This window comes from Temnothorax americanus, unplaced genomic scaffold (assembly GCF_048541705.1).
Source record: "Temnothorax americanus isolate GAGA-0224 unplaced genomic scaffold, ASM4854170v1 Scaffold19, whole genome shotgun sequence".
In the NCBI taxonomy this organism is placed as follows: domain Eukaryota; kingdom Metazoa; phylum Arthropoda; class Insecta; order Hymenoptera; family Formicidae; genus Temnothorax; species Temnothorax americanus.
Window position 1 is genome coordinate 141,418 of NW_027509329.1, and position 24,053 is coordinate 165,470.

At 38.4% G+C, this 24,053-nt stretch overlaps 4 protein-coding genes and 1 long non-coding RNA gene across 8 annotated transcripts in view; 2 read left to right on the forward strand and 3 right to left on the reverse strand.

Moving 5' to 3' along the window:
• Positions 1 to 54: 54 nt before the first annotated feature.
• LOC143896577 (b(0,+)-type amino acid transporter 1) lies at positions 55 to 5,121 on the reverse strand. Its single transcript, XM_077404520.1, has 3 exons — positions 4,601 to 5,121; positions 554 to 1,852; positions 55 to 423 (listed from the first exon to the last, which is right to left on the reverse strand). Exons 1-3 carry the CDS (start codon positions 4,692 to 4,694, stop codon positions 359 to 361), a joined length of 1,458 nt encoding a protein of 485 aa, XP_077260646.1. The 5' UTR covers positions 4,695 to 5,121; the 3' UTR covers positions 55 to 358.
• Positions 5,122 to 7,097: 1,976 nt separating this feature from the next.
• On the forward strand, positions 7,098 to 9,295 carry LOC143896578 (ZZ-type zinc finger-containing protein 3-like). Of its 2 annotated transcripts, XM_077404521.1 has the most exons (7): positions 7,098 to 7,114; positions 7,194 to 7,261; positions 7,373 to 7,779; positions 7,846 to 8,002; positions 8,067 to 8,305; positions 8,376 to 8,498; positions 8,570 to 9,295. In XM_077404521.1, coding segments are annotated over exons 1-7 (1,248 nt in total). In that variant the 5' UTR covers positions 7,098 to 7,112; the 3' UTR covers positions 8,822 to 9,295. The 2 variants fall into 2 exon arrangements, with proteins under 2 accessions (XP_077260647.1, XP_077260649.1); XM_077404523.1 differs by lacking the exon at positions 7,098 to 7,114 and having other exon boundaries at positions 7,257 to 7,275.
• On the reverse strand, positions 8,819 to 10,946 carry LOC143896579 (queuine tRNA-ribosyltransferase accessory subunit 2). 3 transcript variants are annotated; one of them, XM_077404525.1, is made up of 7 exons: positions 10,905 to 10,946; positions 10,370 to 10,559; positions 10,151 to 10,300; positions 9,605 to 10,069; positions 9,320 to 9,522; positions 9,091 to 9,216; positions 8,819 to 9,022 (listed from the first exon to the last, which is right to left on the reverse strand). In XM_077404525.1, the coding sequence occupies exons 2-7, from the start codon at positions 10,484 to 10,486 to the stop codon at positions 8,890 to 8,892; spliced, it is 1,194 nt and encodes a 397-aa protein (XP_077260651.1). In that variant the 5' UTR covers positions 10,487 to 10,559; positions 10,905 to 10,946; the 3' UTR covers positions 8,819 to 8,889. The 3 variants fall into 3 exon arrangements, with proteins under 3 accessions (XP_077260651.1, XP_077260652.1, XP_077260650.1); XM_077404526.1 differs by lacking the exon at positions 10,905 to 10,946 and having other exon boundaries at positions 9,605 to 9,739; positions 9,851 to 10,069; positions 10,370 to 10,898; XM_077404524.1 differs by lacking the exon at positions 10,905 to 10,946 and having other exon boundaries at positions 10,370 to 10,898.
• A 2,379-nt stretch (positions 10,947 to 13,325) lies between these two features.
• Positions 13,326 to 15,394, forward strand: LOC143896606 (uncharacterized). The gene is made up of 3 exons (XR_013256700.1): positions 13,326 to 13,566; positions 14,733 to 14,833; positions 15,294 to 15,394. It is a non-coding gene; the product is annotated as an uncharacterized LOC143896606 (long non-coding RNA).
• Positions 15,395 to 15,597: 203 nt separating this feature from the next.
• The window catches only part of LOC143896603 (uncharacterized), an 80,701-nt gene continuing 72,245 nt past the window's right edge, over positions 15,598 to 24,053 (reverse strand). Inside the window, exon 7 of the mRNA XM_077404557.1 lies at positions 15,598 to 23,648. Within this exon, the coding sequence (XP_077260683.1) occupies positions 23,228 to 23,648 (421 nt within the window). The 3' untranslated portion in view covers positions 15,598 to 23,227. The remainder of the gene's footprint in view (positions 23,649 to 24,053) is intronic.

Sequence of the window (24,053 nt, forward strand, 5' to 3'; positions counted from 1 at the left end):
TCAAGTTATTTTAATAATAAAAATGTGTAATTATGTATGTGCATAGCCACACACATACACACACACACACACACACACACACACACACACACACACACACACACACACACACACACACACACACACACACACACACACATACACACACACACACACACACTACGTTTACGCGAGCGTTACTTCCGTAGTAACTTACGATAATTCACATTTATGCGGAGTAAATTATCGTAAATCGTAAGTTACTACAAAATCCCGTTTTCGCGAAGGAATTATCGTAAGTTACTACAGAAGTAACGCTCGCGTAAACGTACCGTATTATACATATATATACACATAACGATAAACTCAAAAATTTCGGTCAGTCTTCCTTTTCATCTGGAGCGACAATTAGACATAACGCTTGCATGAAGTATGTCAGTTTAGCTGAAAAGAGGCAAAAACATAAATTTTTTTTTGTTATAAGTAAAGCAAATTATATTTTATAGTGTCAATGATAAATAAATCTTTTATATATAAGAGACTTCTATATATTTTTTCACTTGGTTACACTCACCTGATAAAGTATTCCTTATCTTCTTGTACACAAATACATGGTAAACGACAATACCGCACAAGATAAATGCAAGTGCGAAAAGATATTTTATCGATGGTTCGTAAACTATCGGGAGCACCGAGAGGAAGATGGAAATGATCAACACCATCCAAGGTATCACGATAGGTACGGTGTACGGTCTAGGAGCGTCCGGTTTGGTCCGTCGCATAATTATCAGCGATATCATCGCTAGTCCGTAGAACACCCACATGAGGAAACTGGCAAACTCGATCAGGGCGATTATGTCGCCTAGCAGGAGGCACGCTAGCGAGAGTATGCCCTGAAAAACTACCGCCGCGGCCGGTGTCATCTTCTCCATGTGCACATAACTGAAGACTCGTGGTACATGGCCCTCCCTGCCAGCGACGAAGCACAGTCTGGAGACGCTGAATTGAACGCTAAGGGCGCACCCGAAGGTCGACAACGCTACACCGAGCGGTATCGCGAAGCCCATCCAAGACGGCAGGACTCGGTCCGCCCAAAGAACCGCCACCGCCGGTGCGCTCTTCATCTCCGACATCGTCAGCGCTGCCATGTACATCAGGTTCATGGATACATATAGAACGGTGATGGTGGGTACCGCGATGAGGGTGCTCCGTAAGATATTGACTTCAGGTTTCTGGATCTCTTCGGTAACGATCGCGGCCGAGGTCCATCCGTCGTATGCCCAGAGACCGCTGTAGAAGGCCAGGGCAATATTGCCGGCTGACGTGGTGGTGCCACGAAAAGGATTATTAAGGAGTTCCACGTGACCTGAGCCTAGCCACCATATCCCACCGCCGATCACCACCATACAAGCGACCACTTTGCACACGGTGAACACGTTCTGTACTTTTACGTAGAGCTTGACGCTGACGAGATTGATGTACGTTATCAAACCCAATGCTACGATCGCTATGAGCTTCTTTAGTGTCATCATGGAATCGCTGGGTAGATTGCAAAGGTATCCGGAAAACGGTTGCACGCTGTACTCCGCGAAAGTCAATATGATTACTGCCACTTCCGCTGGCCGTAGCAGCATCACGTAGATCCAGGAACAGGTGAACGCAGGTATCTGACCGGCATAATGGTGTAATGGCCCGAAGGCTTCAATGAAGTACGCATATTCGGCACCGGAACGTGGTACCACGGTACTCAACTCGGCGAAGGCCAACGCGCCAAGCAGGGACAGCACGCCGCAGCTGATCCAAACGACCAAGCAAAATCCCACAGATCCTGATCGCTCAAAAGCGCTGGTTGGTGACACGAAAATGCCAGAACCTGGACAGTAGAGGTAACAAGATTGCAGTTAATAAAGTAATTCAGTAGTATTCGGTGGAGTCAGTAGAGTCACGACAGTAGCTGGCTAATGCCTCGTGACGTGGATGACCGTTTAATCTCGATTAACCTTTCCGACGTTTTTAGTCGTATATAATTATTATATTGATAGACAAAATATTGGTTGACGGACTATTATTCTGTTGATCATTGAGAGAGCATTTAGATCATTTGTAGGGTGCGTGACGTAGTTTTCCTTTATTACATATTAATGAATTATAAAAAATTGTTATTATTAAGATTTTAACACGAGAAGGCTGTGTGATGTTATAAAGTTGTCCTTTATTACATATTGATAAATTATAAATTTTTATTATTAGGATTTTAACATGTGCAGGTTGCGTGATGTTAAGTTCTTTTATTACCTATTGATAAATTGTTAAGAATTTTTATTGGGATCTTAAAATCGAAATAATCGGGATGAAATGTTCGACAAACACGATGTTATTTCATTGCGTTACTGCGTTGGTTTATATCGGGTAATATAATTTGATCGTATATGATACAATATCACAGTAATTAATACTCTCTTGAACTGTGAATTTTTTGGAGATTCTAAAGCAGATAAAGGATAAGATCTGTCTGTCGAGAGATAACACTCGAAGAATTTGAAACTTTTTACTAAACTTTCGAGTGATTATATCACGAAAATAAACGTTCTAGTAGTTTAGAAATATTTAGCTCGAATTTAAAATCTAATCGCTCAATATTTTATCTATGCAACTGTTGACTTGTATACGCACATATAAAATTCTTTATTTCGTACGATATAACTTTTTTATTGACTTAAAAGAACGTTATTAATCTTATATTTTTATTTTTACAACACCCGGTATCTAAGACCGCGTGAGAAAGCATTCCGGACACTGTCAATCAACTGTTAAAATACAAGAGCTTTAATGTATAAAGCGGTATCTTATTTGGGTCTATACAATTATGTAATTACTGTTAACTGCTTTTAAATTGTTGTCTTGCACTAAAGGCTATTACCATCACAGTTCTGAGAATGTCATAATTTATGATTGTTACTTATTGTGTACGATCGTTCTAATGAAATATTGATAAATGCTTTTGCGATTATACGTTATCTAAAAGCATATGTAACTTTCAATGATACACATACATCTCGCTACTTTATGACGAGTGATGGTCAAAACAAAAACGCAATAACAAGAATATATATTATTGGCACGAGAAAAAGCCGGGCAATGACTTTCTTTGTGTCTAAAAATGCGTTGCTTTAAATTCAAAATTAACGATCACGAAACGTAAAATTAAAACTAATTGACGAATATTTTCCGCGAAATTGAGTTTTCCCTTAATTATCAAAATTAGAAAACTGTCTGCAAGCATATGTAACTTTCATGATGTACAGATATACATACATCTTGCCGCGGTTTATGAGTGGTGGTCAAAATAAAAGTGCAATAACAGAAGGCTATTTTATTGGCATGAAAAGAAGTCGGGCAGTGACTTTCTTTGCTTCTAAAGAAGCGTTGATTTAAATTCGGAGCTTACGAAAAGAATTAAAACGAATTGATGAACATATTTATTCTCTGCGAAATCGAGTTCTTCTTTAATTTTCAAAATCAGGAAACTATTATCGCGTGCGGTTACTATTCTACTTTACTATTTAGTATTCTAAATATGTTTATGACATTTTTTTCAGTGAGAGTAAATAGTCTTCTCTAATTTCTTTTATAGAATGCATTAATTTGGATATAATGTTACAATTTTCAATCAGGTTGAAAAAAGAAGGGACAGAACAGAAATATAATAATATTCGAAATTTTTGGAATACATTCTTATTATGTAATTTTATCACGCTGAGGAACATCTGAAGAATGAATAATTTCATGACGTATATTGGAATTATTTTTATCACGTAATTACTTTCGATACTTTTTAATTTGCTCTTGACACAGATGTTCTTCAGTTCAGTAGAAAATCGAATTTATATATCTTTTACGTAAATTTTTTTTACTTACGTTCGAACGAATGTGATTACATATTAATATACTACTTAATATACTATGCAGTTTAGTTCAACGATTAATTATTCATTGTATCGCCGAACAATGCCGAATGAAAATAATTTTCGTGACTTGCAACAAAGAGCGCTGCATTGTGCCGAATCTTTTTTTAGCACGATGCAGTAGCGGATTTGAACGAGATCGCTTTCTTTGTGTCGCATTACGGTTTATCGCTCGAAGCATGATCGCAAACGGGAGTGTCAGAGATCGGGAATCCGCAAATAAAAATAAAATGTGTCATGGATTTTCACTTTTATCATTCAGACGCGTTGCAATCTGTGTTGCAGTTCCACAATCTCGATCAAACTCGCGGAATATCGTGGCACGAGAACATGATACGAGACAAAAACATGTGCACGTGTACAGTACACGATGTTTAATTTACATGTTATTAAATGGCCGACGCGAGATAAATACTAATTATAAGTTCTGATCGTGCTTGTAGACGACAATTGCATTCACGATTCGCGTAGTCGCGAAAAAATAGATTCTTGTGTCCATTTCGACCAATGCAGATTAACTTTAATCTCGGTTTAACTTACTTTTTATCTTTTTCTAGTTCTAAGAATTAGACAAAAGGTAAACAAATATAAGGTAAGTTAAATCAAGATTGAAGTTAATTTGCATATGTAGAAATTAGTCGATAATCGTGCCTTACCTATCATCACCGCCAGAATGATGCTGACCGCGCTGAAGAGCCCCAGCTCTCTCTTCAGCTCGACTTTTCCGACCGCTTGCTCCTCGTGTGCCATTTTTTTTCCGTATGTCGCGAACGAGACGAGGAACGAGAGCGTGGAGCACGTTTCACCGATCCACCGACACTGTCAACAGTGATTCAAAATTCAATGACACATCGCATGGACTGGCGGGCTCTCCGTTTGACGGTAGTGCGCGGAGGGCGGAGGCGGCGCGGCGGTGGCGGTTTTTATCTTCTCTCCTCCGGACGGCAACCGCGAGCTCGTCGTCGGCGCTCCGCGCACGATGGTAGCGGGCTCGACCACGCGACTGAAGCTATTGGAAGGGTTTTATCACTGCCAGAGCCTCAAATCGACACTGTTAATGGATCAGCTTGTCGCTTAATTCTTTTTTTTTCTTCGTGGGCACTGACGCTGATAAGGAGAGACACTCCATCCTCGCCGCAGACGGCTCGCTATCTTTCTTGATTGTCGGTCACCGCGGGTTAGAGGATGAGCGAATAAACGAATCTCGAGAAATTAGCATTGTACAACGTTAAACGCCGGATTGTGAGATTTGCCGTCTGACAATTATCAGCACAATTGGCAATTATCGCTCACGTGAATAAACCGAATTATGTTAAACGGTTTGTTTGCCCGAATTCTACGAGCTTGTTCCGCTCGGGTAAATTGGAAAACATCTAATCTATAAGTCGTCAGGAAGGTTCTATCAGTGTACAACCGATAGCATTGCAACCGAGTGACAAATAGATAAGAGCAATTTAATTTCGTTTTTTTGGTATTCCAGGATGGAATATTTATAATTGTATCGCTCCACGACACGATAGTTGCCATTTTTGGTAATTGGACTTGGTACCGATTGTCATTAAGGTCACATAGATCTGCGATGACTATGTTTTACTTGAAACTATGTCGATAGATGAAGTATAAATATGCAGTAAAATTTTATATATGATATAAATAAAAAATTTCGAATAAGAGTAAATATTTTTTTTATATTTATGAAAAAAGAAATAGCTAATAGAACAACATCTGTTGCTTTAAAGGTTGATTATTCCTTGGGAAGAATGAGCTAATTCTTTATCTTTTCAAAAGACTGCCGACTTACAGATGTTCAACCTAGTGCCAAATATAAATAATGTTTCACACAATTTTTCATAACATAGCATTTCGAAATGACTTCGAAATATCTTTTTGTCGACTGAAGCAAAATGACAAGTAAAGTATGTCACATACCCTAAACAAAGGATTTTCATACTGTAAACATATTAATCGGATTGATTTTTAATTGAGAATTTAATTGTGTCAAGCCGTTTCGTATTGAAAGCAAATAAATACACTGTTACTAAGTAAGGGCGTATACATTTTTGACGATATAAACTTAAAAGGAAATGTACTCGCAACGTGTTAGTAAAATTGGAGATTTAATTATTGATTTTTAAAAAACTATATTTTTATAAATTAATACTTTGGATGGAAATTGTGGTAACCACTGAGCAAAGCGGAATTATACAGAAAAAGAATGATGGGGGGGGGGGCTAATATACGGAGATTACTTCATATCATTACTTGAAGCTACCATTATATTTTAAGTGAATAATCGTTTTGTCCGTTAACACTCTTGCTACATCCTATATGTACATATATAGAGTTGTAATCTTATCTTTATAACATTCTTATTTTATGTGTTACACAATCTTGTCAACGTGACGGATTTACGTTCTACAAACGTTATTTTTCTGTCTTAACGAATTCAATTCCGGTAGAAATAATACTTGATTTGAGATAATTTGATTAAAATCTAATCAAGCTGAATCTTGATACGAGAGATATATATTAACCCCGATAGCACCAATATCCTATAAATATTCATATAACGTCCATGGGCATTCTGGACATATATATAATATGGACATCCATAGGATATTGTGTGCTATCTGGGAATATTTTGATTGGCGAGACGAGTCACTTAATTGTGTCGCGATTTGATAGCGATAATTTAGTCCTGACATAATTCTTGCATTCTTAATAAAAGAGAAAAGATTTACTAAAATTATTTTAACAATTAGTTCTCTTTGCATTATCTAACTTTACTCAATATCGACGTAAATTAAGTATCACAAATTAAAGCAGAAATTAAGGCGAACAAATAAGTTATCCGTAAGATTTTAACATAATAAGTTAATTCATTATATAATAACACAAATGTATTAATTTAATTAATAATTAACTGAAACACACAATATATTAATGTGAAAACGCACTTTTGATTTTTGCAATGTTATTACAAAATAAAAGATAATTCTTGCTGTATTTACATTTGTATTTTAATTATTGAACAATAATTCCTGATAGAGGCTGATGTCTAAGTTGGGACAAAATCAAAAGCACTTCTCATTGGCTTATCCAAGAAATGTGTGTCAGCCATAAGCCACGAGCGTCACGATCTCGCCTCGGAGATGAGTCGGATGTCGGATGTATAGTGATACTAGTGTCTAGTGTCAGTACCACGGTCTTGTCAATACTGTCAGTTTTTTTTTGTTCTGCTCCTTTTAGGTTAGGAGCGTTAGCGCCTTCAACCTTCAGTGTCTGTACCACGGTTGTATATACGTCAGTTAGTTACTGTCAGTTCAGTTAGGTGAAGTTAGATCATCATATCGACACGTGCAACGTGTTCGAATACGCTAAAGAGATCTGTAGATTCGTACAAGCGTATGTATCTCTATTTATTGTAGATTCGAATGAATCGAGAATGAATGATGCAAAAAGGAGTTTGCCGAACGAGGAGGAGAACGAATTCTATTTCGAATCCGATCACCTGGCACTGAAGGGCAACAAGGATTACAGTGCCTTCCTGAAAACGATAGTTATTCTTGAGGCTCAGAGAGTTCAAGCCATAGAAGATCTGGACAAGCTTATGTCGGTGCGTGCCGAGGCGCTGAAGAATCCGATATCGTTCGTGGCACAGCTGCAAAACGGTGATCTTCCAGAGCTACCTGGTCCGCAGAAGATCGCTGAGATTCCCTACGTCGACTGGTCGCGATACAACGTTTCAGTGCCGGACGTACGAATGAGGCCGCAAACTCGACACGGACACGCGTTGCCTCAAGTGCAAACAAAAATCGAACAGGAAAATGGGAAGGTATGTATCGACGTTACGTACATTTGAAAAGAAACTCGGTATTTTTTTCACTGTCTCTTTTCACAGATTTTGGTCAGAGGTCGTGCCTTCGATGAGAGTAAGCCCGAGACTTTCAATCAATTGTGGACAGTGGAGGAGCAAAGGCGACTCGAAGAACTTTTAATTGAGTATCCACCAGAAGAAATAGAAATGAGACGTTGGACCAAGATAGCGAATGCATTAGGTATGTTAATAACAACATATATTGCTTTGCAAGTGAGATGTTTATAACTGGCTTATTTTTGTAGGAAATCGTACGCCTAAGCAAGTATCCAGTAGAGTTCAGAAGTACTTTATTAAGCTTTTAAGAGCAGGTTTACCCATACCAGGCAGAGGACCTAAGTTAAAGCTGGATGTCAAGAGAAGTTTAACTCATAAACAGCGTAACAATCACTTCTTATTTAAACGCTCGACGTTCTTTCCACATCAAGATTTTTCCTTTAATTCGTCAGATGAGATTAGGGAACAGCCTGTAGCAGAGGAATCTGTGAGCACTGTAAATTATTGTTTTATATAAAGTGAGATCGAAAAGTTGTTAATATTATTATTCTTTCCAGGAGGACGATACGCTAAACGGAGGAAATGATGATAATCCCGAGTTAAGGCAGATACATTTATTGCGCCAAGTAAAGACTGAAAAGAAACAGGACTCTCCTGCATACAAACATATCGGATACAAAGTACTATTCTTTTTATACAACTATCGTACATAGAGAGAACTATCGCTCATCAATGATATTTTTTTCTACAGTGTACAGTGTGTGGTGAGGAACCTTTAAAGGGTACCAGATGGCATTGCGCAGAATGTCTTGGTGGAATTGATTTATGTGGTAATTGCGCACTAGCACAATTGGAAGCAGAAAATCCCTCACACGATCCATCCCATAGGTTAATTCCCATAAAACCACTACTGTGTACTAGAAGTTACGACTTAGATTATCTTCCACAAAATTTTAGTGATTCTTCCTACAATTATCTCGATCCAAATTTCCTGCCCGGATAACCCGAATAAACAAATTTATTCCAAATGAAATACATTGTACATGTAACAAATAATTTATTAAATAATGTTCATACAGTGGTGGATTCAGAGTTAGTAGTTGCATATTTTAGACGAATTTTCGCCTGAAATTGATTGAATGTACCATTTTTTATACTATCACGAATGACACTGAAGAACTGAAGATAATGATGCATATTGTGTCTGAAACCACAACTAATTGTTAATATATATATGTGCGAGATGGATTAAATCAATATATAAATACGTACATCATTAAAAGTACTAAACCAAGCATTTCCTTGGTATGATGCAAATGATGGATATACGCTCTCGAATGATTTTGACACGCAAGACATTTGCATGTTTTACAAATAGGAGAAAAGTCGTCTGCATACCTAGAAAAAAAGAAAATACGCGAAACAGCATTATGTTTATACATTTATATATTTATACATTATACATTTATTTGAAGTATGAACGTTTTGTTTTTCACCTTACCTCTTTTCAGCTATTGACATTGCATATTGATTATTCTCACCAGTGTCATGCTCACACATGAAAGTCAAAGCTCGTGACTGTTCGGTAATAACGTACGGATAGGACGAATCAAATACATCTACTCCTAATTCGATGAGATCCAATACGGCAGCTGGGTTCCAACAACCCATTGACACTCTTATTTTATCGGTAGGCAATAAATTCTGTAAAATGTTTACAGAGCATATCGAAGTACTTTCAGTCGTGTAAGTTGTATAAATTTTTAAATCTGAAACTGGTACTTACGATGGTATGTCGTACTACTCGTTTAATTTGTTCTGACGAAACGTTCCGTACACTTGGTCCATTGTTATGTAGTCCATCTATTACAAATCCTGCCAAAGGCTTGTCTTTTAGATAATCTATGGACTCTTCCCTAGCCTGTAAATTATAACCACCTTCCACCGGTCCTAGTATTCCCTTCGACTTCAAAGCATCCGAGCGCAAATGGATATCTAAACATTGTTCTAGCAAAGTTTTACTTCGACGCACCGCCTTCGACACTCTTTTCGCACTGCTTTTAACATTTGTATCTCCGTCGCATAAAGCAACGTATAGATCTGGTTTGTAAGCTTGCACAAGTTCCATATATTTACTAGCCGAAACAACAGTTCTTCCTGTTCTGGACCAGACAGAAATGGAATCTAATTGCTGAAAGCCAGAGTTGGTGGTATACGCGGGATCGTGTATTGATAAAAAATTTATATATTCCTGCAACAAAGTCCTTTGATAATTGACAATTTTGAAATTTCAATGCATATTGATAGTCCAATAATTTTGTTTCCGCCATACCTTCATACTAACAAAATCGGCAAAAGAAGTGTCCAACTCTTTAATAACATCTTTCATCAATATCGTTGAGGAAAGCGAGACAGATAACAGTTGTTCCTCCATCGTTACATTTTTAAAGATGTCCTTTGTTAAATGTGGTACACTGCCGCCCTAAAAATTATATTGATGTAAAGAAATAATTATTATTATGAGAGAGAAAGAATTATTCATCTCTCATACCTTTGTATAAATAAGAAGTAAAGGTGTTTCGAAAGAAACATTTGGCAATCTTTCAAATCCATTTAATGTACCAATTCGTGCAGCACAACGTGCTACAGAGTCAGTGAAAAATTTCATTGTTTTACTACAATTTCATGTTATCTTTCTCTCATTAATACAATTCTTTTGACTAAACAACAGCTGACGAATGCTATGTAACAAATATAAAAATTTATAAGTTTTCACTATAATGCATTTATGGATTAATTTAATGTATGTGTTTAGTCTTTTATTTAATTTAATTAATGGAGCCAATTATTTAAAAAGGTATATTGTTATACAAATTAATTTTATTTGATGACACACGACTTGAATATAACCTCAATACAATTTTCGAATTTTACGATGTAAATATTAAACATTCACAGAACAAATTTATTAATTTTTTAAATAAATGATAGAGTAACGATAATAATTATCAAAATTTAAAATTAAAATTAAAAAATTTAGAGGCATCTGCCACAGAGAAATCCGAAAGTAAGCATGCCCACATTACCCGCGTTTTAATGGAACCCGTCCACTGGGACCTCTATGTCTATTTGTCTATATTACTACGTTTACGCGAGCGTTACTTCTGTATTAACTTACGATAATTTACCCGTTTACGCGGAGTAAATTATCGTAATATGTATAATAGATATATACGTAAAAAGGAAAAAGTAGTTTTGGCAATAAACGATATTATTGCGTCATAATGCATTTTATTTATGAAGCATATTTGTACATTTTACAATATAAATCATGAATTTAATTACTGGTATGTTAAAAACTAATTATTCAGATACATTTGTTAATAATCGAAAAATGTATATCTATAGTCGATAATATCGATATTCTTATCTCTGAGCTCCCCTTTATCCGGGTAGCAAAGTGACGTCAAATGACGTCTTATAGGCTGCGGTCCACTTGATGCTATACAAATGCTTCGAAGCATTCCTCTTCTCCTTTCTTTCAATGAAGAAAGAAAAAGAAGAAAAACGCTTCAAAGCATTTGTGGCGTCAAGTGGACCGCAGCCTTAATATAATAACGTCTTATATAAATGACGTCTCCCATACAGCACACTTGTCCAAAACTTTTATTATGTCTCGATTTTAGACATGGTGCTGTCAGCTATCTGGGCTATGACGTCAAGAAGATGTCTTTTAGACGTCATCTTTACTACTTGAGTAATCATGATAAATTTGTTCAGAGTTAGTTAAACTGATATACAGATGTCTTCGCTCTTATCTGAGTTACAGAGACAATAAAGTAAATGCACCTATTTGCGTCCATGTAAGGGTTATAGCAGAATAAAAGACCAATAAACGAGTATAATCTAATCCAATTTGATTAAAAATCATTACTGATTGAAAAATATATATTTCTTTATGGAAAAAAGCTTTTGTTTTGACAAATTGCTACATATTGCACCGGAAAATTCTAGGCCTCAAGGTTGCTCCGCCGCGCGCCGGTGCCCGATGTCTCTCTCAGACCTCCTCCTCCTCTCAGGACGTCAGGCCTCCTCCTCTCACCGCACATAGGACACTCGCGAAAAACACTTACGAATAATAAACTATAATATCGCGCGCGGACTAATTATCAGTAAATGTCTTTCGCGCGATACTGTACGGCACTCATCCCGTACCCCCAAAAACCCCATAAGAAGAATATTCCGTCAAATACATGTCGCAATATTCTTCAAATGGACTTTGAGAGAGTTCTTTAGTCCGATTACTTGAACAGCACTCCCGAAACAAACGCGACAAACCGGCTGCGGTTTGTTTATTCATTTAAATCGGCGGACGAGGGTACATTAGCTTCCCCGCGTCTTTGGATTTTTATCCAAGCAGAACAAGAGTTTTGCTTGGGTAACATCCTCGAGGTACTGGGCTTTCCCACCTCGCCAAGGTCGTATACCCATGGGAAGGAAGTTCTTCACTGTGTAATATAAAAGCAGATATTATAAAATCAAGTTATCGAGATATATACAATGGATAGATAGGCTACAAAAAATTATAATAAAATTGGAACATAATTAATTTAATTGTCTTCTTTTTCATTAAATAAATTAATAAAACAATATTTAAAATAATAATATAAATTGCCCCCTAATTCGTTCTGCGTTCATCACCGCGTTACTTTAATGACGACGAAATGTTCTAAGATGTCGCGCGACAACTTGCCGCGATACTACACGAGTCGAGTGAACGATTAATGAAGACACGCAGAGACGCCAGTTGATTAATCAAAGATACCCTGTTGAAATTAAATATATATAGCACGCGCAGTACGGTATCGAACTCGTCAATCTCGCGAAGGTAAAACTCCATTATATTAATTTGCACGACGAAGACGTGTGACTGCCGACCGCTAATTTACGCGACGCGAGATAGCTTTGGACGTCTTCACCTCGATATCTCTGTCTCGAGCGAGCGATTCGCGCGACACGTTCGTTCCGACAAACGCTTAATACACTCGCAAATTATTGAACGCGTATACGGCACGCATTCTCGCGTAGGCGATTATTCTCGCGGCTCTATAAACTTAGCCGGTCAACTTCGACTTTATTAAAATTTTCTTTTTAATCGTTTGTTGGTCGTTTAGACGGAAACATTTCATTTTTAATTAAAAAACGGTCTAATCGATGCGTAATCGTTTGCTGATGATTGTTGGTCTAATTTTTGCGTTTGTTGGTTTATTATTAGTCTTAAAAACGAAAAATTATCTCGGTAATCGACACTGAACATGCTCTGCGGCACTCAGCGGCCACACGCGCATGCAAAAGTGCGCGAATTTCCGATGTCCGATCGTCTCACCCGATTGTGCGGCGGCTGGTGGCAGCGGCGCGCGCAAGCGGCAAGCGGCAAGCGGCAAGCGGCGCAAGTAATACGTGATACGTTCAACGTTCAACGTCGGTGTCGTCGGTACGCGTACGAGACGCAGCGAGACGTTGTCGCTCGTGCAATTCCTTTCTCGTGAACGAAAAGAAATCCGGTAACGGAGTGTTGCAAAGTGAACGTATACGCCGAATATTCTGTTCCTTCTTGTGTCGACTGAAACGAGTAGGGTGCTGTCGCTGGACGAGAACGCCGACGCCGACGCCGACCGCCGCCGCCGTGCTGGACGTGCCACCCTCCCGGCTGTGATTTGGCGGGTCTCCTGCAGTGCTCCGTGATCGGTGAGTGAATATTTACGTGAGAAATAAGTGGTTCGAAGCGCGATATATCCGAATCTCGATAGAATCGTTGTCCCGCGTGTCACAGGGAGACGATAACCTCGAAATTCGCGTCTCTCGTCTTCGTTTCGGTTTCTACTTCGAATAAGTGAATCGTGCGGCAAGACGCTTTCAGTGAATGGTTTGAACCTCTCCGTTAAGCACGGGAATTAATATTCGGCATTCGGTGAGATTGATGGGATGGGACGCGCGTTCGATGATTTCTTGTCGCGATCGAGGGAGCGAGGTTGCTTCGAAATGCGTATGAACGTCGTGAGTGCAGAAAATTAATAACGTTAAATTGTGGTGTAAGATCGTTTGTAAAAATTTGTTCGCGATCGTTCTCGCAACGCGGTGATCGCGCATACCATAATGAAAGACGATAAACAGTCGCCGTAAAGATTTTTAAAAATTCTAAAACATTTTCTGTTGGCTCGTTCCCCAAATATTACTCATCCTTTTGCTTAAGAAATTGATTTTCTATAAACGAGCCTATTGCCTCACATTTCATGACGTAACAATAAAAGTATTCGATTACAGCAAAGTAAAATTTCAAATCACGCGATTGTCACGTTAAATTAATTATGTGCATAATAATCATGTAAAATACATTTGAAAGAACATGGAGAAAGAAAAAAAGATATCGAATGTGTAAATCGTTTTCTTAGATGTAGACTTTTGTAATAAATTATTTCATAAAGCGCTAAATATTTTGAGAACAGCTCAGGTGTCTCATAACACACGTGACAAATTTTTTCTTTAATTTTTGGTTTCCCATAAAAATTGTTTAGCTACGAAACAGAATTATCAAAGATTGTAAATGTAACGTGTTATCCACCGAGGAAATATTCAGACATAAATATATAGGTTGCAGTCCATTTGATACTGCAAATGCTTTGAAGCGTTTTTCTTCTTTTTTCTTCTTTGAAAAAAAGGAAAAGAAGAATTCGTCGAAGCATTTGTATAGTGTTGAGTGAACCGCAGTCATGGAAATCACAGGACATTACAGGAAAACTACTAATATGTTATACTCACTTCCAGTGAGAGTATAACATAATTTATTAATTATATCATATATTTATTAAGTATATCATAATTTATTAACTTTTAATTTTTTAATTTATTTGCAGTGAGAAAGGATCCCAGAAGGATGCCAGAGTGAAAGATCTTTCAACGATGAACGAGGAACTTAGAAAAGCGAGAAAGGTTTTCGACGAATTTAAATATGCAGGTACTGTCAAAGACTGGACAATACAATTGTAATGTTATATCCATCAACAAATGTAAAACTGAATACGTAATAAGTTTGTATTGATCTACTTGAATCTCTCGCGTTCGTTTATTTAAGTAATCTTTCAAATCAGCAGGATTAAGTTGCAAGTATAGTATTGATGCAGTCTGTTTGGTTACGTAATTGATCTGCATATGTATCTTGAGCAAAGCAAAGAATTGGTTTTTCATTATTTACATTTATTGCTGGGATAACAGTGCGACATTACATTATGGAAACAACGATAACTCTCGGACCGCTCTCGAGCACAGGGATATCGATAAGCCGACACTTCTTATTGGTCTCTGACCAATAAGAAAGAATATTAAGACGTATAGAAAAATAATTATGATAATAATTATATCATGCGTATCTTGCTTGTTATGCAATTAAATAAATCTCTTCTTTATAAAAATTCCAGGTGCACAGAGATTTCGGTGATTTTATTATGCAGTGCGGAGCGAAACAGGACGACACCGATGTCGCGAATTCAGAGGTAAATATATTTAATTCAAGCAAAGAAAGCGGATAGACTTTTAGGAAATAATCAATAATCATTGACAAAGCCGCATAATTTAGTTTAGAAATTATTAAGGTATAGTTTTGTAATGTTGCGCACAATTTATCTCTTTCAAAATTTTTTAGGATTCCATTTGCTAGTTTATTATTACATCTCATCAATATCTTTTCACTGATAGGACATAGTTCCTGAAAGAAAGCAGATATACGTATGAAATATTTCTTTATTTGTGCTGTACAATTTTAAATTTCGAAGATCTCGATTACAATCTCGGATTAGAGTATATACAATAATAAAATAGTGCGTCTCTTTACAAATTGTGATCTTATATACAATTCGTGCTAAATACGTAATTTACATCGGGACGGACCCTCGAAAAGACGTTGAAAGCGTTATCGTTCGCGATTAAATCGCAAGAAAACGATCGAATCGTTCTCTTTTAACAAAAAGCCCAACGATTTTGTTAGTACGGCAGATGGCATTTTAGCCAAGGCAAAAGGAAGTTATACAAGTACATACGTTTGAAATTTCTGCCCGCGGGCGATTGTCGGCATGCGCCTTCGTCAATGCGTGAATAGGCGGTCGGATCATTTACATTTATCTCCAAGGATTATGAATAGTCTCTTTCCCCTTAAGGGACTATTCGCGCGAAATTAAAACTCGGACGGTATAACGTCGCGAAGAAGAAGAAAATCAATTTAATCTCCGCTATGTATCTTCCTTTCATCGATACTAGATTTCTATCCGTGATATTGCTTCGCTTAATATCTCGCTGACATATATACTGACTTTTTCAGAATTATTCGATACGCGAATTAATCCGATCACGTATGCGGTATTTATCTATCGGCAAGTCTTATCACAATATGTGAAATTTCGCAACATTACATCTAGAATTTTGTGACTTTCTTTCAGGCAAGAATCGTTAAATGTTTTGTTATGTAACGGGATACATGTGAAATAAAGAGTGTTAACACATTTCCGTATTATTTTGACATAAAATACTGAAAGAAAAATTTGTGAAAAAAAAATTTTTTTTGAATTTATTCTAAAAAATATAGATTTGAATGCAATGTTAATAATATAAAAAAATTTGTGGCGTTTAAGTAAAATTGTGGAAATTAAGTATTATCAAATAATAATAGATACTTAAGAACGTATAAAAATTAATTCATAAAATGGAATGTATTATGCAAATTTCATATGTATCCGCTGTGGGCAATGACGATTATAATCATTACGATAAATTTTATTTCGTGATACGACAGCTGTGCATCAGCTATTAATTCACGCTAGTTACAAAATGTTTTTACTTTTACTCTAACGTCTTTTCGTATTTTTAAATTACAAAATAAGATATAACAACGTTCTTTTAATTTTTGCGTTTCTTGGATGCACGTGTTAAGGTAAAATGTTACATCACGATACACGATATCGGTAATTTGTACAGTAATCGCAGGAACGTTTGCATATAGCGCACACGGCTATCGGTCGATCGATGTAAAGTTCTTTCGCTATATGTATATTTATATTCATAAGATACGAAATCATATCTGCTTTGCGTCGACAAATAAATGATGGAATCGAAATTGAAATTTCGTAGATAAGTTTTCGCAATGATAAATTCTTGATTCTTCGATGGTTAATCGTCTTTACACAATTGGGTCTTAGTGCGGCCGATACCTGTTGCGCCATTTTATATATTAATACAATCGATTGCCGCCACGTACGGCGGAATGTCTAATTTAATTACGCGTTTAATTTACAATATTTATATATACAATACATAAATTCAGTAAAATTTACAGGAGCTATAGAAATATTTAACATAAGACACGTGCATTCGTTACGTCAATGCGTTACGTGAGAAATTGTTGCAACTTTTGCTGACTAAATAATTAAAGTGATCAACGATTTCTCTCACGCATCATTCATACCTGAAGTCTCGCAATTATGACATAAACGCACAGTGACTCGCTCGATATGTTGACATTGACTGTGTTCAAAGTACAACTAGATTGTGCATAATTAGGCTTTGCTGCGACATAAGGCACTCGCAATACATGCACACGCATGGATTGAATTGCTAGCGGTAACTAATAATTATTAGCACGGATCAATGAATCGCGGCCAAGATCGGCAATATTGCAGTGCAACGCTTTACATCGATCTTTAAAATATCTCATCGAGGAATAATTATAAAACTAGAGCGATTAGGTCATAGGCCGACGTCAATATAAGGACGCTCGCGTTAAATATACAATCTCTATGATGAAATTCCATATTTCACACTGGTGTTAAAGTTCGCAATAGTTCTTTCTTTTTATGCAGCGTACAGTGAGTTATAATTTTAGAGAGATAATTACCTTTTGACATTCGTGCACTCGCTTGTGTTGTTTTTATATATATAAAACCACAAAAATATTAAATATATGTAAATGAAATAAGGAACAAATGCTCAGAAGATACATATAGTCAAATAAATAGTAACACATAACAGTACGATATTTCCACACAGTTATTGATAGATATACGCGACACTAATTTTACTCGTTATTATAATTTATTCGCATATAAGATTATACAGTCTCTGATAATGAAGCTGATGTTCTCACATCTTAATATTAAATTCAAAATTAATTATGATTTATGTGTGTGCACGATTTTATTCTTAAAAATCATAAAATCAATAAAGATGAAAAAGTAAAAAATATCGGAAATCGTTGAATATTAAAAATAAAGATTAAGTCAAAATGAATGTTGGAATGTCAAAATGAAGAGTAGAGATCCTCTAATCAGAGACTGGCTATGAGGAGACCACTTTTGATTGGTTCGCCATTTCTCTTCAAAAGCAAGAGAAACAAAAAGAGAAAGAGATATAAGAGGGGAAGAGAAAGCGATATGAATGTTTATCGCTTTCTCTTTTTCTCTTATATCCTTCTCTCTCACAGAATTTTGAGGAAATCGCTTGATGGCCAGTTTCTGATTAGGGTCTCTAGTAGAATAGTAGAACTGATTGAATTTTTTTCTATGTATACTTCAATTAGTATTTTATTTTGAGGAAATAAGGACTCAGTTGAATCGCATTTAACGTACCAGTTTATCGACATAGGGAAATACTTGTGCATCACTGATTTATCTAATAGTTTATATGCTAATTTTATAAGAGAGGATGGAATGTGTGCGCTGTAGAAATCTTTGAAATTATTCTGTAATCGAAATCGACGTCGCCAATGAAAACGTGCATAGGATAAAGGCGATAGCCGAAATCACGAAGAACGACAGAGACATTTGCCATAGTGCGTGAATTCTTGCCTGCATGCGCATATGTGTGCGAACTCGGGTTCGAGGGGCAAGGAGGGACCTATGAAGGGAGAGAAAGGACGCGGGAATCGCCAACACATCTCGATATCTCACAATTCGATCTCTCGAGCCGGCCGCTCGTATATTTACATGTATAATTTATATATCCCGCAGTCTGAACGAACATGCGGTGCGTCCGGCCAGGGCGGACCCATGGCCGTCCTTATGATCGTTCTGGGATGTCCGTCGAATCACGCGCGAGCCGTCCTAGCACGAGAAAGCATTATATAAAAGAAAGTCCGGCTCGAGAGAGAAATTCGCGAGAATCCAGTCGCGCGAATTCTCACGATTGTTATGCGACGTCGATCGATGGTTTGAGAATCTTCTTGAAAATTTTGCGTGTACGCTTTTCAGACGACATACGTTCCTCCTCGCAAATCAAACACGACAAGCGGAAAGTTTAAGCCGGTTATACGGGACGGATGCGATCATTATTTTGTACTTTTATTTATTGCACTAGACGCAATGGTATTTGATCTTTATTCATGAATATTTCTTGATTTGATGATTACTGATGAGTGCTTGGTAAATGTTTGGAGTACAATGATTACGAATTACAACCACTAAAAATTTTTTTTTTTAATTTACGTGTTGCTTTTACCAAGTCACTATCTCACTTATTATTTTATTACTAATAATGACAAAAAAGTTTCCTCGTGTTCACTGTCTCATAAAAAGATAGTAAATGCTCCGATCGTTTGAGTGTCTTGTACAAAATTTTAAGTATATTAACGAGTTGCATTAAAGAGTTAATCTAAACTTCAATACGCTCACGATATTTATATAAAGCAGAAGTAACGAAACCGAAATAAAAATAGATGTTCGAATTTACAGATATTATACGATGTCTCATGTTCGCGCGGTTCAAAGTGACGTTCAGATCAATAAATAGCACAAATGTGGAAGAGATTTGATATTTTCGCAATTATTTCGCACGAGATAGATTAACACGCGCGGTGGATCTCGCATCTGCCTCATCATAACGAAAGGCAACGTTGTTAGAGATTTTTCGCGATAAATAGCAACGCGACCGAGTTAATCTACCTGGACGCGGATTACGAGAGATGCGAATAGCAGCTTTTCGAATTGTGACTCCAAATTATCCGTAAACACGCGATCTTGTTAGAAGTTCCGACGCGTGACTCAGATGCAGACGGCGCGCGAATGGAAATGAGGCGGGCTCTAATTAAACGAATTCCATAATACATTCTCGTTTGCGTAACACGACCGTGATAAGGGCTACCCGTTCGGCCGCGCGACGATGTGGCGCGGTCATAGGATATTTTTTCGGCGGTATAATACAGCACCGAGAGTCGTACGGGTTCTCCCTGCCGCCATTGTGTAGCCGCGAGGGCACAATTAATTACAGCGTGTGTATCCACAGAAGGAGCGCATTGTTGCGTCTGTGTTGCTTGAACGTATGTAATGCGTTGCGCGTTGCGTACGCCTCCCGGTTATGTATCTCGATAATCTCGTGCGTTTTGATCATTTTGCTAGCCGCAAAAAGTTGTTTTCGAGGTTGCTATCTGACACATTTTTTAAATTCATTAGAGATAACGAGGTATAAGTTACAGATATTGGAATACGCGAAATTTTCTCTCCGAACCATACAAGAATATCGAAATATTTTTAGAAAAGCGTGCCACTCGCATGCTTCAGCAATTATATAAAAGCGAAGAGGTGATCGCCTTTTTAACTTAAGTAAATTCCATATTGTGCCAATTGGAAACTTTCTGATAGCGAGCTTTATTTCTCTTTATGAAGACCGCAACACAATTTTCAACAACGTAATGGGCGTACCTTCGCTCGCATTTTCCTCAGTTAAACGCGAGGTAACTAGAAACTTGAAGAATCAAGTGGTTCTAAAGCTGTTTTCATACATATATGTAGCGAGACGCGTTTAGATGAGCGCGGGCATTCTCGTGTTTCGAAGAGTGTTCGGTTGAACGTAGACGTGCGAGTGTGTAAGTACAGGTGAGCTAAAGGTGAACGACGTGAAACGCGCGCGGGAGAATCTCGAGGCGAAGCAAGAGAACGCGTTCTTCTCGGGTTTGTGTTTCGACGGGGGGGGGAGGGAGGAACAATCGGCTTCGCCTGAGAAGCTAATTAAGAGAACACGACGGCGACGATTAAACGATTCTCCGCCGAATCGAGTGAGACGAATTAATTCCGCCGTCGATCGGGAATCGAGGATAAACGATTGAAACTGATACCCCGCCAAGACCGAAACCTATCTAGTGCTCGAGTGATAATCCGTCGCGTGACACGCGAATGCGACTCGACGCGATTCTTCGAACGAAGTACGTATACGATTTATAACCAGCGTTACCAGAAATATTTCCCACAATTGGCGTAAAATGTTGCCGTATTACACGACAAGGTCATGAAGACAATTTTATTGTGAGCATGAAACATCGTTTGCTGTAATGCGTTTCTTCCGTCTCCCGCTGAAAGAGAAGCAATTTTGTTACCCTGAATACACTTTGGCACAAAATTCGACGAATCGGACAACGAAGTCAACGAAGTCGCTATATAGACTTAACAAGCGGTCTTTTAGTCATTGACAAAACTCCTGCGATCTCTGTCGCTGCATTGTGCGTTGTCTAGTCTATCTTATACAGAATGAAAGACAGAAAATAACGTAATAAAATGCTCGCCAAGATGTTTCGTGCGAATATCGTATACGTACTTCGTTGAGCATCATGATCCGCCGACGTTCGCGGCACGGAATTCTGCAATTTTCCATAATCGAGGCACGCACGTGAAAACGAGGCCTCATTTGCGCGCGGCAAGCACGGAAGGATGCTGGTTGGGATTATCGCGGCAGCGAATGCTTAGAGAACGGACGGATGTAGCCGAGGGCGCTGACTGGCAGCCCCGAACGTCAAATTACGGGGCACCTGCTCTTCAAAACGACTTCATTTCATTCGTATCGTGTAGGCATTTCGAATCTGCTGATGTGCGGTTTCTCCTCTCGGTAATATTTACAATCATAATGCCCCATTAGATTCCGAATTAACCCTCTAATGCGTTATAGAATCTCGTAAAACGCGCTCAAATCTTCGTGTAACAGCTAAGATTGAGATAAGCTAAATGTACAAGACACGTCACTTCTCTACTGCTTAATTGTTAATCGGAAACTTTTTTGTCAATTTAAAGTTGATTTTTCTGTAATGAAAATGTCGAGATTGTTTACCGCAATTTTCCAATTTCTACCTTTATTTTCAATTCATTACAATTTGTGTGGTTTTTATTTCTTATACAGACTGTCAATGCAGGGTTACTTTTGCTATACGCAATCTTATCCCATCATCAATGCAGCTACGGTAATTTGAACAGATCGACGTTTTATATGTTGCCGTTGACCGCTCACGTAATGTAGGTTTGAAAATTTTGTGCTCCCCCTCCCTCTTTGATTGACGTGAAGGGTGGCAGAAATAATGGGGGTCGATTCTTTCGCCTAATACTGGTTGACTTTCGCAGGAATGTCGGAGCGGCATCAATTTATATCTCAGCGTGTTATTACTGATTGGAAACCGCAACGTGCGATTCTTCGTGCGCGGTATCATTACGTTTGTGCTTTACGTTTACCGAGTGAAAATCGAGCGTCACGCCTGAGTTGGCACTATAGTTACTCGAAATATATATCCGCGTGCCACAATGCATCTTAGGTAAACGCGAACATAAATTTATCAATATTCTAACGAGCGCGATCGCGTGTTGAGTCGCGACTAGCAATTTGAAGATTTTTGTTCGAGATCGCAGGGTTTTGTCGATTTCGCGAGAATAGCGCTTAATCGTGCATTAATTTTGCGCAGCCACGATTTTCTCTGGTCACTTACCTGCCAACCGGTTTATCTTCCGCTTGTCTTTTTTGTCTTAAAAAAAAAGTATCGGGACATTGAATACCTAGTATTTTATTAGCGCGTAAAAGCAAAGGGGGAACGCGCCGCGATGCCGATCGATTCGCGTCGCTTGATCCGTCGATTCGCATGTCTCGAAAGTCGATTGTCTTAACAGGACTACAAAGTGTGGCGACAAAGGAGCAAGTGGAGCGTTGCCGGGCAAGAAATCGATTTTATCCGGAACCGGTCTCCGATACATCCGCCGGTTTAAACAACAATCTTACCAAACGTGATCTTTTCAATTCCTTCTGTACGAGCAAAACTTAAAAGTCCTCTTGTATACGGGCAAAACTTAACTGAGCACCGTGAAACACTGTCTTGAAGAAACTTTCGAGTCACGACGAACAGTGACGAAAAATTTCACAGTCTTTCGTCTCCTCTGATCTCCACCTTTGTTTATTCCTACTTTTTATTACAAGGACAACTTCCTATCGTCCTCTCGCGTGAAACGAGTTAAATTATAAATACTACGTGAAGACTTTTCGTTCACAAACGAAGTAAACGCACGGTATAATTGCCTATTTCAAACTTTTCGTCACACGTTATTCGTTCCGAAAAGATCATCCCTTAAATATAATCCGAAGGCACTGTGTTCTCGTTGATTGCCGCCAGTCTATACTGCGGCGTGTCCAGATTCTGTGGATTCAGGTGCAGGTTTATCGTCGTCGTCGTCGTCGTCGTCGTCGCCGTCGCGGACGGTACTGTCGCGGTCGACATTTGCTGATTCGCCGAGTTCGAGCTGAGATCGCTGTAATAGGCGCTGCTGGGTGCACTGCTCAGCGTCGGCCCATCCGGCTCGGCGTCGCTTCCGGTGTACGCCGTGTTCTGATAGGAGGGATGCTCGCTGTTCCTGCTACCGATCCTCAATTCCTGATGATGATGGTGATGATTGTGATGATGGTGATGGCGATGATGATGCTGATGCTGACTCGGCGGTACCGGCGTCGAACGCCCATTCTCGTACATCTCGTAGTCCGGCTCTTGTATCCTAGAAGCAGCGATAACGAAGCTCTCGATAATAATCACTGGTCGGCTAGTCGATCGGAATGCGCCATTAACATACGCAAGTCGTATCGGCCGTATCGATAATTGCCGATTACGCGGCGACGCGTGTCGGATGCGCACGTTGTTATAACGGGCAATTAGGCTCCCAGAAGGCGTTGCCAGAACAAAGCTAGTATTGAGCTTGTTACCTATCTAGGAAGTCGAGAAACGGTAAATCGTTGCGTATGATTATCGCCTTCCGTAATAATCGATTTTGCGATCGTTCTGAACTTGTTCAATCGAATCAATGAGCAGTGAAACATTCTAACATTCTTTCAACATCAATTTTACGAATATACTCTCTAAATTTGAATCAGTGACTAGATCTGAATCACTGATTCAGCGGTAC

Coding starts and splice junctions, on each gene's coding strand:
- LOC143896577 (XM_077404520.1), bottom strand. CDS start 4,694: ATGGCACACGAGGAGCAAGCGGTCGGAAAAGTCGAGCTGAAGAGAGAG. Junction 1,853..4,600: donor CATTCTGGCGGTGATGATAG/GTAAGGCACGAT, acceptor TCTACTGTCCAG/GTTCTGGCATTTTCGTGTCA. Junction 424..553: donor GATAAGGAATACTTTATCAG/GTGAGTGTAACC, acceptor GCCTCTTTTCAG/CTAAACTGACATACTTCATG.
- LOC143896578 (XM_077404521.1), top strand. Junction 7,262..7,372: donor ATATACGTCAGTTAGTTACT/GTCAGTTCAGTT, acceptor TATTTATTGTAG/ATTCGAATGAATCGAGAATG. Junction 8,306..8,375: donor AGCCTGTAGCAGAGGAATCT/GTGAGCACTGTA, acceptor TATTCTTTCCAG/GAGGACGATACGCTAAACGG.
- LOC143896579 (XM_077404525.1), bottom strand. CDS start 10,486: ATGAAATTTTTCACTGACTCTGTAGCACGTTGTGCTGCACGAATTGGT. Junction 10,301..10,369: donor TACTTCTTATTTATACAAAG/GTATGAGAGATG, acceptor TATAATTTTTAG/GGCGGCAGTGTACCACATTT. Junction 9,217..9,319: donor ATGTCAATAGCTGAAAAGAG/GTAAGGTGAAAA, acceptor CTTTTTTTCTAG/GTATGCAGACGACTTTTCTC.